The 14,716-nt window shown below is 43.7% G+C and overlaps 1 protein-coding gene across 4 annotated transcripts in view; it reads left to right on the plus strand.

Moving 5' to 3' along the window:
* Positions 1-13,574, plus strand: part of LOC137429915 (electroneutral sodium bicarbonate exchanger 1) — a 192,901-nt gene extending 179,327 nt beyond the window's left edge. For 2 of the 4 annotated variants that reach the window (XM_078779969.1, XM_068120286.2), the window contains exons 21-26: positions 2,769-2,942; positions 3,158-3,298; positions 5,072-5,172; positions 8,558-8,674; positions 8,905-8,945; positions 11,770-13,574. In XM_078779969.1, the coding sequence (XP_078636095.1) occupies positions 2,769-2,942; positions 3,158-3,298; positions 5,072-5,172; positions 8,558-8,674; positions 8,905-8,929 (558 nt within the window). In that variant the 3' untranslated portion in view covers positions 8,930-8,945; positions 11,770-13,574. The remainder of the gene's footprint in view (positions 1-2,768; positions 2,943-3,157; positions 3,299-5,071; positions 5,173-8,557; positions 8,675-8,904; positions 8,946-11,769) is intronic. The other 2 variants (XM_068120285.2, XM_068120284.2) reach the window with 1 other exon arrangement.
* Positions 13,575-14,716: the final 1,142 nt, after the last annotated feature.

Genomic DNA, 14,716 nt, shown 5'->3' on the forward strand with positions numbered 1-14,716 from the left:
ACAACCTCTGTCCACCGTAGTGGACGGAAGAAATTATACAAGTTTTATTGTCCTTAACCTTCCGCCCTCCCCTCCCCTGTCCCCCAAGCTAATGCACAATAATTGAGTCCGGTAATAATAAATAATAAGTGATCGGTCACAATAAGGATGTCGGTTCAATTCAACACACGAATTAAGGAAAGATCTCGTCTTACATAAATACTTGTGTCATCGGTGGATACTATAGTCCATAACGGATTTTAGCCTTCATTAAAACTCGTTCATGAGAAATTACACTCCTGTCTATCTTTCCTCTGAGGATCCTTCCAGCCTGTTTCGCTACTCTCTGCGGTTTTACCAAAGCACCTTTTTTGACACCGTGGAACCAGACACGGCTTCCGTACAAGATAACACTCTCAATTACTGAAGCGCAAAAGAAGTCTCATAATCGTTTTATCAAACCGGAATGATTTAAATTGCCGAAGACAGTATCGGTGTTGCTGTCCTTTGGAAACCAGTGATTTAGAGTGTTTTGACCATGGTAAATTATCATCAGTCGTTATACCCGAATACTTATGGAGGTGAACAGTCTCGATATCAACATTGTTGATTTTGACCGAGGGAGGAGGGGTGAGTAGGCGGTACCTGTGGTTTGGATTTATTAGTCGCTTGTTCCCGCCGAGTCCGCCGATCCTGTCGAAGTCGCCAATCCGTCGATCCTGTCGAAGTCGCCAATCCGTCGATCCTGTCGAAGTCGCCAATCCGTCGATCCTGTCGAAGTCGCCAATCCGTCGAATGGGAGGTGGCTTGACATACCAGTTTACAGCTTCTCTAATCGTCGGTGTGATTGAATCGTGTTGAATGAGGACATTGTGTGTTATAAGTTGTACCTCGCGTTTGATGTCGTGATTCATCACGCAAGTGCGGTTATTCAAGCTTTCTTCACACTTCTGCATACCTGCCACCACCGATGATGCATCCCGTGACGTGCGACGCAAATTGCCAGGATTTCCTTTATTATCGTCCAAACACCCCACGTCGCGCTCCGCACGCTTTGATCCCACGTAAGACGTGTGAACTTGCATGACACACAAATTAGGGCTTTCTAGATGCTACAGCAAAGAATGATACATCATACATCACATAACGGGCAAATCATTTGTTTCGCCATCTGTCGGTGCCCTGCATGGGTTTTTACTTAATGCTATTTTAACAGGGACTTGTGGCCTACTCAGAGCGGAGCATTTACATTGCAATCTTTAATCCATCTATGTTTGCATTAGAGAGTCCTGCCTTCACTACTGCCAGACTAAAACCCCACGATCAAAGGGAAGCCAAATTTCTTAACCCTGGCAGCAAAACCCAGAGGGGCAGAGGTGTTAATGGCACACATTAATATGCATCTGAAAAAAATGCTGTCATCACTGCCTGTTAGCCACTGCGTTGCCTGGGAAGTTTAATTTGCTTTTCTCACAGTGCCACCAAGTTCCTTGTGAGACGCGTGAGGTCTTGGTGCCAGGGTGACACCATGACTGCAGAGTGGTACATATCGTATCGCAATATGTGCATCTGCTGTGAGTTAGGGTGTCCCATGAGAGGTCTTCCATCTCGTGGAGGGAGTTAATTGGCAAGGGGGGGGGGGGGGGGGAGGATTTAGAAAATTTGGATTTGGAGAAAATGGGACATGAGCCTTTTTCACTTTTTGCAATGCCTGAAGCTTAATTAGGAGCTCGTATATACATCGCATGGGGCTGACAGGATAGTTTGGAGGTGGCATACTAATCTTTGAGCTGCTTTATCTCACTTCTATATCCGATCCAACTATAAACTTCCATCCTGATGATTCTCCAGCAAGGCACCACCTCAGTACATGCACTACGGTACTCTTCAAAATGGACGTCAATCCATGTGTCCCATCCGCCAACATTCGCTAGTGGCCGTTAAAGATCCTCGGGTGCCTTTCAAACAACGGAGGCCATAATGTGCCAGTCGATTGGTGGCCAAATCACAAATTCCTGCTCTGTGACTGCCATTGGAAAGAGAATTGGCAAACCGGTGTATTCTGTGTCCATTGACTGCTTTAGCAGCACCGATGCTCTGCATCGAGAATGGCCAGAACAGAACGTTTAACACGTGCAGAGTATGTACCGCACTATGTTTGCATTCATTACAGGGACATTATTGGACAGCTGGCAGATAAACATGGAATGTATGTGGGATTTTAACCTTGGGGTCATGGCCACGGCATCATGAGGCAAGTGGCAATACCGCAACCCCAAACAGGCCACCCAACGGTGCAATAACGGGTTGTACACTTTTTGTGACATCTTGTAAACAAGGCATGTGTAAGCAATTCTTGGTGACACTTTTGGCTTCCTTGTACGCACTACTGGGGAGAAAGGCAGCTCAATGGTTTATTTACGTGAAGACTTTACTGTAGCTTCCTGGTGGCAGGTTAATTTTATGCACATTTTCAGCCATCCACCTGCACTTGCTTGGGCATGTTATAAAGGTATTCATAGAGTGGGACTGCACTGATGCCTCGGCTTTAGCTTCCGACATGGACTCGGCTGGGGAATGACCATGTTGCCTTACCCTTATATATTGGTCTCTGGTGTATAACTGGATCAGCAGCTCCATTTAGTAAATATCCAATAGGACTTCACCAAGGTGCAAAAACACAGCGATGTGAACTATAGACCTAATGTAACGGATCACCAGTGCCCCCACAGGGGATAATTGTGACGTGACCCTTTTGGAATATGATATTGAGCACACCTCTCTCACAGTTCTTTGATCGTCTCAAGCTGTTTGCGATGCCAGCGAAACATCAGCCCGACTTCATCTACCTGCGGCATGTTCCCCTTCGAAAAGTGCACCTGTTCACCCTTATCCAGCTTTTGTGCCTCGTGCTTCTTTGGGCCATCAAAACGACTCCTGCAGCCATAGTCTTCCCCATGATGGTTAGTGATCCAGTGCTAACATCGCATGTGCATTTAATTCTCGCAATGGATTTAAAATTGATATCCACTTGAATATTTTTTCACATTTTCATTTCCCCCCAGTAGATATGCACGGACGCGTACAGCGATTCATTCACCGTGTGCTGGCAAAGTACAGTGTACATTCAAGGCGACACCGTGCATCTCATCAACCTTCCTTTCTTCTCATCTCGCAGGTGCTCGCGCTTGTATTCGTGCGGAAACTCATGGACCGTTGCTTCTCTAAGCGTGAGCTCAGCTGGCTTGACGACTTGATTCCTGAAAGCAAGAAGAAGAAGATTGAGGACGAGCACCGGAAGCAGCAAGAAGAGCAGCAGGTGCGTGCTGCTTCGTTATGTGCAGACTGATAGTTTAAGCTTGTCTTTTTCAAGCTTTAATTAGGCTTCCATTGAGGCTTCCATTGAGGTTCCCACTGGAAGCCTATTGTTTTTGTAAGGATTATTATTATTCTTACACATTTTGTGGAGATGATTCCACGAAAACCGTTATAGCGAACTTTAACTCAGTATAGATACCAATGCAACTTAGTGCATCATGAATTTGTTTTTGCAATTTTGACTTACATTGGCTGCCATTGCCTATGACGTAGTTTTTTTTTTTTTTTTTTTTTTTGTATACTGAATATTTGTCTTTGTTTGAATTTGAAATTGAATTGAAATTGAAATATTTGAAAAAGTTGTCTTTAAACATCAACTTCTCCAGAACCGCTGAACAGATCAACGCAAAATTTTACAAATATGATCGCCTAGCCATGGGGGTAAAAGTTTGCCTTAAAAAACCCTGTTATGGGGCACGTGGTTTGGTGGCCATCTTGGATTTAAGGGAATTTTTTTTTTGAAAATCTGTCTCCAGATCCGCTCAACCGATCCAAACCAAAATTTACAGGTATAATTGACTACTCATGAGGAACGTTTATTTGAAATGATGCCATTAGTCATGTGGTATGGTGGCCATCTTGAATTTAAGCAAAAAAGAATTAAACAATCTTTTCTTCAGAAACATTCAACAGATCAATCCAAAACTTAATATGTGTGATCAACTACCCATGGGGAAAAATGATTCTGAACTATGTCATCAGTCACGTGGTATGGCGACCATCTTTGATTTAAGGAAAAAAATATTTGAAAATCCATATCTCCAGAACCATTCAACAGATCAATCCAAAACTTCAGAAGTATTATTGAATACACATGACAAATATTTTTTGCAAACTATGACATCAGTCACATGGTATGGTGGCCATCTTGGATTTAAGGGAAAAAATTGAAAATCTATATCTCCAGAAGCACTTAACCGATCCAAACCAAAATGTACAGATATGATCGAATACCCACAATGAAAACTTATTGAAAATGATGACATCATCAGTTACATGGTATGGTGGCCATTTTGCCTGGAAACCTATCATCACTGCTCACAGTTCGTTTTTTTTTTGTTTTTTTTCGAAAGTGCAAAAACCTTCCGGCTTTTTTCTCTTCCATGAGTCCTAATCTGTGTAAAGAAAACTAAAAGTACATGATAATGCAAAGCTTCAAGGAAGTGCTGAGTTGAGACCCACATTTTTCTTTTTATCTTGTGAATAAAGGCTTTGCAGATGATGCAAAACACAGAAAGTGCTATGTGAGAATTTCCAAAATGTGAATTACAGCAACCAGGTGATCCCTGGCTGCAGGCTAATTGGTTGCACCTGTTTTTCTTGTCACAGCTAGCCATATAGAGCGCAAACATTGGCTCTTTGCTCCAAGGGAATTTGTCTCAACATTGTCATGAAACACCGTAGACCCCTCCTGCTTCCTGTCCATGAGTGTCTCACCATGTGATGTTTCCAAGCATATAAAAATATTATGATAAAAGTTTTCAAATCCGGTCATAAATGTTTTGTCATATATTTCGTTTAAGGGTTGGTCACACTAGAATCTAGATGAACAGAGGTTTTTGCCGTTCTCCTGTCAAATTTATTTGAGATCTGGACAAACCTTATAAAGTCCATAATCATACAACACTCATTTCACACTACTATCGTGACTGCATTTTGTAGTGCTGTGAGTTATTGATTGAAAGAACCACGTGATTTGGTGTGCTGCTTCCAGGTGGCAAAGCGGACGCTGGAAGTGGCCGAGGTGGGCACGGTGCAGGTTCCTCTGGAGGGAGGAAATATATTGAAGATCCCAGTTCGGAGCATCAAATACAGGTTTGTACTCGCGTTTATGCCATGCTCGTGCAGAACAAAAAAACAAGTTAAGCATTTGGTTCACATTGTCTGTCTATCTGTCTGTCTACAGGTATCGATCTATTATTATTGAGGAACTCACTACTTCATTTCAATTGAATATTATATTTTGAACACTGCAGAACACGTACTGGACCGAGAATTGAAACACGAACCTGCAGTTTAGCAGTACTTTGGCTCTGAATTTGGCAAATTGTATGGAATCTCGTCCCGAGCAAGCATGCATAGAGGGGAGCAAGATTATTTAATTTTTTGCAGTCAAACAAAATCAGACTGCCTGTCTAGCAGTCAAACAAAATTGAAAATCACTCCAAACAGGAAACTTAATGTTTTTAAGTACATAATAAATAAAGGACACAAATAACAGGCATGGAAAACTAATGTGGCGTGTTAAATAAGATGGCGTGAAAGATGCTGCATCGTGCATCAATGACGGTGAACTTCCAGGAAGTGATGTTTTTTTTGTTTTTTTTATCTTTCAACCTTTTTTTTCTTTCTTTTCTTTTTTTTTTCTTCAATATAATTATGTGTCTTGCCACTTTCAAAAACCTTTTCTTCAGCAGTACTTGGACAAAATATTATGCCATTTTATGTCATCTCAACCAACCATATTTGCCAATCAAATCAAATGTCATCTTGAGCAAGCAACTTTGCTGCTTGCTCTCAGCATTGGGAAATATGGAGATTCAGACCAAATGGCAGCTGGTATGAAATGTAGATTGTGCTCGGAAACACAACAAGAAAGAGCAATCAGAGATTACAGACCCTCTCCAGGACGTTTTAAGTGGTTTTTATATGGTGGTATTTTATATAGTGGTATTTAAGTGGTTTAAAACAAATATGGCGGCCGAACCACGTGACCGATGACATCATCTTTTTTTTTTCTCCACCAGTTTATGCCGACATGGCGCTCAAGAAATTTCATCTTGATTGGATGAGGTTTTGTACTTGTCGAATTATGACGTCATAATGGAGGCACCTATGACATCATCATTAACATTTTATTCCCCATGGAGAGTTCTTTACAATGAGCCATGTCTCAATTTTTTCTATTCAGCACTTTTGGAGATAGAGGTGCAAATTTTTTCGTTTTTTCCCAAGATGGCGCCTGTACCACGTGATCTATGACGTCATAATTATCATTTAAAAATCCTACAAGTGGAGGAGCACCTCTGATGAAAATTTCCTGCCAATCGGACCAACGGTTGCAGAGAAAACCATAATTATTCTGTGCGGACAAACAGACAAACGGACCCAGATGTAATACCCTCTCCTCTGGCGAGGGCAATAAGCAAGAGTTTAAAAGACCTTTCCCATCTCGTTTTCTTCTCAAGACGGTGTAGGTTAATGTTTTCTATGAATTCTATTTATTTTAATTCTACACTGTGAATGTTTTTCCACTTTCTAAAGTTTAGATGTACTAGGGCATGCCCGTACGTGGGTGCCCGTTCCTTGCCAAAAAAAAAAAATAACGCAACCCGTACGCTCTACCCCGCCCGTACGCCCGTAAACAAAAAAAACAATGCTCTTCGCTTCCGCCCTTCGCTCTGACTGAATTGGGAGAAATAATGCGCATAAGAAATCGAGAAATTATTATTTTCTCCGGAAGAAATCGAATTACGAACCGTAATGGCGCACGCGCTCGGCTCGGCTCGCTCTCACATCGGCCACGCCTACGCAATAACGCGTTCTGTGATTGGCTGCCGGAAGTGCAGTCTTCACTGTCCGGAAGGTCGCAAATCGCAGTTACGATGAATCGCAAATTAGTTTTAATTAGTTTTAAAACATAGTTTAACGGCAACATAGTTTTCCAACGTGAAATAAATGAATACGCTCTCAAATGTGCCGTCCGAGGCAGAGTCTGTTCGCCACGTTCGGCACACGTGATAGCTCGCTGCTCTCTGATTGGTTGAATCGTTTTTTGGACATAGCTCGGTAACTACTTCTCCGATTAATATGAAACCTTGAAAAGGCACATCCTCGGGTCCCCAGCAATATACCTGGCAAGTTTCAAGTATATCGGACCCGTGGTTGTCGAGAAACAGCGGTCACAGACATACAGACATACAAACATACAAACATACAAACATACAAACATACACACAGAGATTACTGGAATTATAGATAGATGAATTCCCGAAATGCATGTGATTTATGCGTCTTGCACATTGTCTTTTCCCTTTTTGTGCCTCCAATATAACCCACGACGACGTAGTAGGATTGTACGATTTGATTGGAGCAACTGGTTAATGCCTGTTCATGGCAGAAGTGTTGACTGAGGGTTGAACCATCCTGATTGTACCACACCCCTAAAAATTGAACTTGAAACTAACAAGTCCTAAACCCTTACATCTTCCAAATACTATTGGACAAGAAAACCATTTTTGGAAAAATTCAACCTCGGTATTTTTGATGGACATACAAGGGTAGAGGCTCATGGAGGAAATAACGACAACAGTCAGCAGCTTCACCAACTACAAAATGGTATTGGGGATATGAGGTGGGTATCCTCCAGGAGGAAGTAGAGCGGCACTTTGTAGAGCATGTACCTCCGCCAGGCTGAACAGTTTGTTTTGTATCCCAATGATAGGCAGGATCTACATCCGGTCCTGAACCAAAATCGAATCGACTTGTTCTCATCACCTAACCAACTCATCCACCAAGTTTTGTCATAACTCATTCACAACGTTTTGAAATATCATGCGACATATGGTCCCATCTCTGGTCCCTGGTGGTCCCATCTCTGGTCCCATCCCTGGTGTTGGGCTAGCGGCTAGGGTGCCGGCTTAGGATCCAAGGATCCTGGGTTCGAATCCCGGTCGATCGCTGAATTAACGCCAGGGGGGTTGACTCAGCCTGTCATCCTTCCAAGGTCGGCTAATTGAGTACCAGTTCACTGGTAATTCCCTGTTTGTCGTTAAAGGCGGCAAAAAGGGTTGGCGTCAGGAAGGGCATCCGGCCGTAAAACATTGCTTCAAATAGGGGACCGAAAAACAACAACAACCACGGTTCCCGAAAAAGGCCAACCCCCGCTTTGCGGGGAAAAATGGCCTCTAAAGGTGGTTTTTATATATGGTCCCATCTCTCAATGATGAAGAATCACTTAAAAATTAATCAAGTATCGTATCTGGATTTGTATCCCGATATTCAGCCCGTTCATTTTACAAGTGCTTGAGAGGAACAGAATGGGAAACAATTGGCCTATGTAGAGGATATCATAGATGTGCATCGATGGGTGCATGATGTAGTGATGGGTCGCATATTTGAATCGTGACCATCTTTGATTCCTAACTCCAGAAATCCATTCACACCGTAACCCTGTCTACGGTTATCTTTTTCTACATAGCTCTGAGGATCCTTCCGTCATCAACATCTCGGAAGAAATGGCCAAGACGGCAGTTTGGAGGGCGCTGTCTGGAAATGCCGCCAATGCTCACATCGTTCCAGATGTGGTGAAGGAAAGGTACTCCTAATTATTTTCTCTCCTCTCGCACTTTTCCCCAAAGTGCAGGCGGTCATAATGCCATCACCCTCGTTTGTCAAATGCTCCGCGATGTGATAAGTCTGATTGCGTTTCCTTTTGCATCCACATTGTTTTGATGTAAATAATTATGAAGTGCACAGCTTTGATGTTTTACCACGGTTCAGTCTGAATGAACAAGTCACTAATATAAACTTTGCTTTTTTTATCAGCGCCTCTGATGCTTGCTCAGTGTAGGCTAACGTAGACCGAGGTAAGGATCCAATATTCCGGATGGGTGTCAAATTTTCATTTAATACCATCCATATAAGCGGTTTATTTTGCGTTGCCCTGTGCCCCGGTGAATGTCCGTCCGTCGTTATACCATGGTGTTTTGAAGCATGCATGGTTTTGCGTTTGCTGAATTTGAAGTTGGGCAGGGTGGGTGGAGAAGGAATTATTTATTTATTGGTGTTTTATGCATGAGATCATCATCATCATATGTTCATCTCCTGCTTCATTCCTAAATGGTACACTTCTCTTGGAGCTCCAATGGAGATCCTACGATCGGTGTGACCCAGAAGCGTTGATCCTGTGCTCACCCTTTCCCGCTGCTTCACCCTCTCCCTCTTCATAGTTCCTCCAATGAGAGCAAATGTTATGACCTCTCTCCTGAACAGCTGTGAAATAATAACAAATTGAGGAAAATCTACAGGTCACCGTGACCTATTTTGGACTTTTCATTTATTTCTACAATTACTATTGGAAATGGGATCGGTTTTGCATGCATGGTAGAGTAAGCACATCGATGTGACGAAGGTTAAACACCGGTATGACACTCCGATGACATGACAGGTTGAACAAAGGACAGAGCCAGACTGCAATGACTGAAAGTGTTCTAAAGTTTCTTCAGATAAATCTGACCCCTGCTTGCATTAATCGCCCCTCCCCATTTCCTAGGTTGTCCTTGTGGTTTGACATAATCAATACAATCTGACACCCCACCTCCAAACCCTCTGCCTCTGGCATCCAAGACAAACTCCACACATTGCTTACTCACTTTCTCTACTCTTGTAGCCAACGTGGGGAACTCAACTGAATCCTTTCTTCTCTCCCTGTAAAAGCTGGTGTGCAACCGTCCTGGATGGCATCAGCTCGCGTGTCCTAAAATCCTGCACTGCTGCTCTTGCACATCCTCTCTCTGCCCTTTTCACCTTATTATTTGCCTGAGGTCATCTTCCATCTGCTTGGAAAGCCAATAACTTCACCGCATTACATAAAAAGGTGCAAAAAACAAACAATTCCCTTAACTACACACCTATCAGTTTACATCCAATCAGCAAGGTCATGGAACCCATCATCTCAGTTGATATGAAATCCTTTTCTCTAACAGCCTCATCTCATATCACCAATTTGGGTTCAGACCAGGTCACTCCACCTTGGACATGCTGCTTCTACTCACCCAACAATGGATGGAGGCCCTCACTGTCAAAACTGCGATAAAGGATACATCTCGTGCATTCCAATAGTCTTGCATCCCGCCCCTGCTCTCCAAACCGTCTCTTATGGTATCCAAGGCCAACTCCACTCTTGGGTTTTTTCTGACTTCCTCGACTCTCGGTACCAACGTGCGACTCTCAATGGCATTCTTTCACCTTCTCTCCCTGTCAAGGCTGGAGTGCCCCAAGGCAGTGTTTTGGGCCCAGTGCTATTCCTGATCTTCATAAATGATCTCTCTGAATCTCTGGAACATCCTCTTTATCTTTTTGTTTATGACTACAGCCTCTGCTGTGACATCCCTCATCCTTCAGACAGGCAGGATGTAGCCTCTTCCCTCTCTTCAGACCTTGATAGAATCAAAAGCTGGTCAAACACTGAATGTGTCTCTCCATCCTCATAAATCTCACACTCTCACTTTCTCTCTCTTCAAACGGACCGTCTGGCAAACCCTCCCATATAGTTTCTTAACAATCCTCTTGAGGAAGTTGTCACTCAAACACCTCGGTCTCACTATCTGCCATGATCTTTCTTCGGCAAACCACATTTCAAAGTTGGCCTCCAAAGGCAGCCGCCGACTGGGCATTCTCTTTTGTGCAAAGTCCTTCCTTGGCACACCTGAACTCCTATGCACATACAAGATCTTCATCCGCAGCTTGGAGTACTGCTCTCCCTTCTGGGCTGGTGGCATTACCTCACACCTTGCTCTGTTTGACGTCATGCAAACCAAGGCCTTCAATATCTTTGGAATTGCCTGCGATGAAGCTGAGTCTATGGGCCTATGACTTTCCCATCACAGACAGATTGGTGGTCTCCATGTCTTCTACCGCCTCCTTTCTGGTCTTTCACCTTATGCCCTCTCCGTGCTTTGTCCCCCTAGGTTTCTGCCGGCCACATGTGGTCCACCATCAACCCCATTCTGATGAAACTTAAAATCCAAAATTACTGCTCACCTCCACTTATTCGTTCCTCTTTTTTTCCCCACCTGCAGAAGCAACTTCCATATTCTCTTCTATCTCATCCTTCCATCCAGGTTTTCAAGACAGCTTTTACCACTATCTTAGATCATCCCCCATCCATCATTATATCTTCTACCTCAAATGACCCTATTACCAAGCACCCTCCTTCTTCCAGGATATTGTGACCCCTCCCCTCTTTTTGTTAGTTATTTGTTGAATTGCACCTTTTCTGTTTCATCCCTGCTTCCCCCTTCCCCTTTTTGCTGTGTTACATTCAGCTTGTGTGCAGTATCTTCACGCCCCTTCATCTCACTCTCACTTCTACTCTGACGTTGGTGTTCCCCCTTTCCATTTTGTTCCCTTCCATTCTGCCCTAGCTCTTCCACCAGCCTCAATCATGCGTAAACCTTTCAGTTGATAAACCAAAGTACCATCGCCTTCTTTCATTCCGAAATACCATCAAAAAAAAAACAAAAAAACGAAGAACTTTTCAGTCCAAAATACCATTGCCTTCTTTCATCGATTTTGAATGTTTTGGCAAAACTTATATTTTTGCAAGTTGTCTTAAAAAAAGAAAGGAAAGTAGATTTGAGGTCTGTAACATCTCGCACTTTGCTGAAATATCCTCATTTGCTCCTTCAGGAAGGTACAAATTGAAATGGCAAGCATGAGCAGTTGTCAAGGACAAGTGGAGACATCTGTATGATGGGTTTCTGCCTGTGAGGTCGTGATGAAGAGACACCCCTACTTCATGAAGCAATGCCTGCAAGGCACCTCGTGGGGACAAGTTATCTATTCCACCATGCTTACGTGCATCTCTGCAGCCTAGTAATATCTTTTGTTTTGTAGTTCGTTCCGCCGGAACGATGTCTAGCGTCGAATCTCTACCATATCACCGGTCGTATGCTGGCGCAATATTCCCCACCGATGCACCGCAGAACTTCCTCACATCGCAACCCCTGATTAATTACCTCATTGGGTACAAAGGAATGCCTGTGAACCCAGCTACAAAAAAAACAAAAACAAACAAATGAAGTGCTGGGATGTGATTGTTACCTGGTCGTACCGCTTGGCCTATCTACTAAAGGATAGGTCATACCTACAGGATGTGGTGTCGAAACCGGAATTCGCGCAGTCAGCCAGAAACCTACGTGATGGCTTTTTTGAATGGTAGAAAACCCACAAGGCTGATGTCACAGCTTGTGGGTAACTAAGAAGGTAATGCCCGCTCGCGTAACGGATCGTACCACCACCAAATGCTTGAAAAGTGAAGTTGTTGCTGGCACATGCTTAACGCACAGACATCTCTAATGGTAGTAGCATATTGCTAAAATGCATTTAGATTTTGCCTTCGGTGTTGACTTGGGGGGAAAAAAAAATTCTTCTCAAAACACCGAGCTCGTTTTACTAACTCTGCAGTACTTGTTTCGTAAATGAAGGTTTCGTTTGCCGAACCCATATGTAAATGGCTTTGAATGTCACGCCGTGGTAAATGGCAAGTTAGATGGTGAGAATTATCGTTTAGATAGCGTTTGTTCGGAGTACTGTATTAGGAAATGGAACTCGCACACGCAGTATTTCCTCGTACTTTTCATACTTTGTGAATCATTGGAAGCATAATCAAGCAGGGCCTTGTCACGACAGCCAGGTTACCGCACGCTATTTTGGCCTTGTTAAAAGATCTCGACATTCCACGCAGTAATTTTACAGCAAATGACCACATTATGTTTTTTGACAACGTCCTGCCCACAAATGTGATTGTGAACTTCTCTCGATGTATTTGTGCTTTTTATCCATCCTGTTGCCACGGTGGAATCTTGGGATTTTTGCTTTTTTGACCGCACAGCCCACGATTGTGGAAGTCACTTTTTGGGGGGTGGGAGGGGTGTGGAGGATGGGTTTTTACTGGTCGGGCCAGAGAAGTGCTCTGAAGGGTCCACCGATGATTGGGCGACGAAACGAACGTCTAACGTGCGCACACGAGAGTTGTCCAGATGTTATAGTTTGACCCCTCATGCGAAGGATGATATTTGTGGTTTTGTTACGTCGTAGTTTGAATTGGAGAGGAATTAGGATCCAGGACAAACAGCACAAACTATATGTGCATTAGTGTAACCGATGAAGCATTTGCTAATGCATATTATAACAACCTTCCGTAATTTAATGTGGTATAGAGCGCAGGAGTTGCGTACAGCTGTTTTCAAAAGTGATGAAGGTGACGCTTTTATGGACCAATGGATGTTCTTGATTTCCCGTGACCGCGTCCAGACTGTCTCGGACAATGGGACAGATTAACCTGTTTGCCTTTTTTCCCGTTTGAAAACGACCTCAAGCAATTGTCAGGAAATATTTTTTGAAGATCATGTACTTGCTTGTTTTGTTTTTAATAACATCTGTTAGGCTGACAGTGCATTACTGTATTCAGAATAAAATGTAAACTCTTTCAAGCCGACTTGTTCAATTTTCATGTTATAGTCTTTCAAGGGGAGGTAGATATGAAGGAAGCAAAATCATTTGACCTCCTCAGCCAAAGGCCGAGGCATTGTGTTTTCGGGTTGTCCGTCATTCCGTCCATTATCTGTTGTTTCGTTACCATGACAACTCGTGAACCACGAAAGGGATTTCAATGAAACGTTGCCGCTAGTATAGACTGTCAGGCAAATATGAACTGATTTTATTTTGGGGGTCAGTAGGTCAAGGGTCATATGACATTTAATTGGAAAATCTTATCACGATGACCTGTGAACCACTTAATATATTCCAACCACACTTGGCACAAGTATCAAACCTAACAGCGGGACATCTAACACAGGCGGAGGCATATTTATCGACGCGTTCGCGTCAAATACTATTTTTAAAATAGTTTATAAAATGTATTTTGGCAAACGCCATGAAGCCAGGTGAGCTGTAGCAGAAGAGCTTCCTCATGTGCCTGAAGCTATTTGGCCATTTTTTTATGTTGGACTGAAATTGAGGAACCTCATCACCAGCATGACATGACGATTAAATTAAAAGGACTTTCGTTGCCTATCCAGGGCCGTATATCTCTCTCTCTCGCTCTCGCTCTCTCTCTCTCTCCGCTCTCTCTCTCTCTCTCTCCGCTCTCTCTCTCTCTCACTCTCTCCGCTCTCTCTCTCTCCGCTCTCTCTCTCTCCGCTCTCTCTCTCTCTCCGCTCTCTCTCTCCGCTCTCTCTCTCTCCGCTCTCTCTCTCTCTCCGCTCTCTCTCTCTCTCCGCTCTCTCTCTCTCTGCTCTCTCTATCTCCGCTCTCTCTCTCTCCGCTCTCTCTCTCTCCGCTCTCTCTCTCTCTCGGCTCTCTCTCTCTCTCTCCGCTCTCTCTCTCTCTCTCCGCTCTCTCTCTCCGCTCCCTCTCTCTCTCTCCGCTCTCTCTCTCTCTCTCCGCTCTCTCTCTCTCTCTCCCCGCTCTCTCTCTCTCCGCTCTCTCTCTCTACGCTCTCTCTCTCTCTACGCTCTCTCTCTCTCTCTACGCTCTCTCTCTCTCCGCTCTCTCTCTCCGCTCTCTCTCTCCACTCTCTCTCCGCTCTCTCCACTCTCTCTCCGCTCTCTCCACTCTCTCTCCGCTCTCTCCA

The sequence above is a fragment of the Myxine glutinosa genome, chromosome 6 (genome assembly GCF_964187855.1).
Source record: "Myxine glutinosa chromosome 6, kmMyxGlut1.1, whole genome shotgun sequence".
Classification (NCBI taxonomy): Eukaryota; Metazoa; Chordata; class Myxini; order Myxiniformes; family Myxinidae; genus Myxine; species Myxine glutinosa.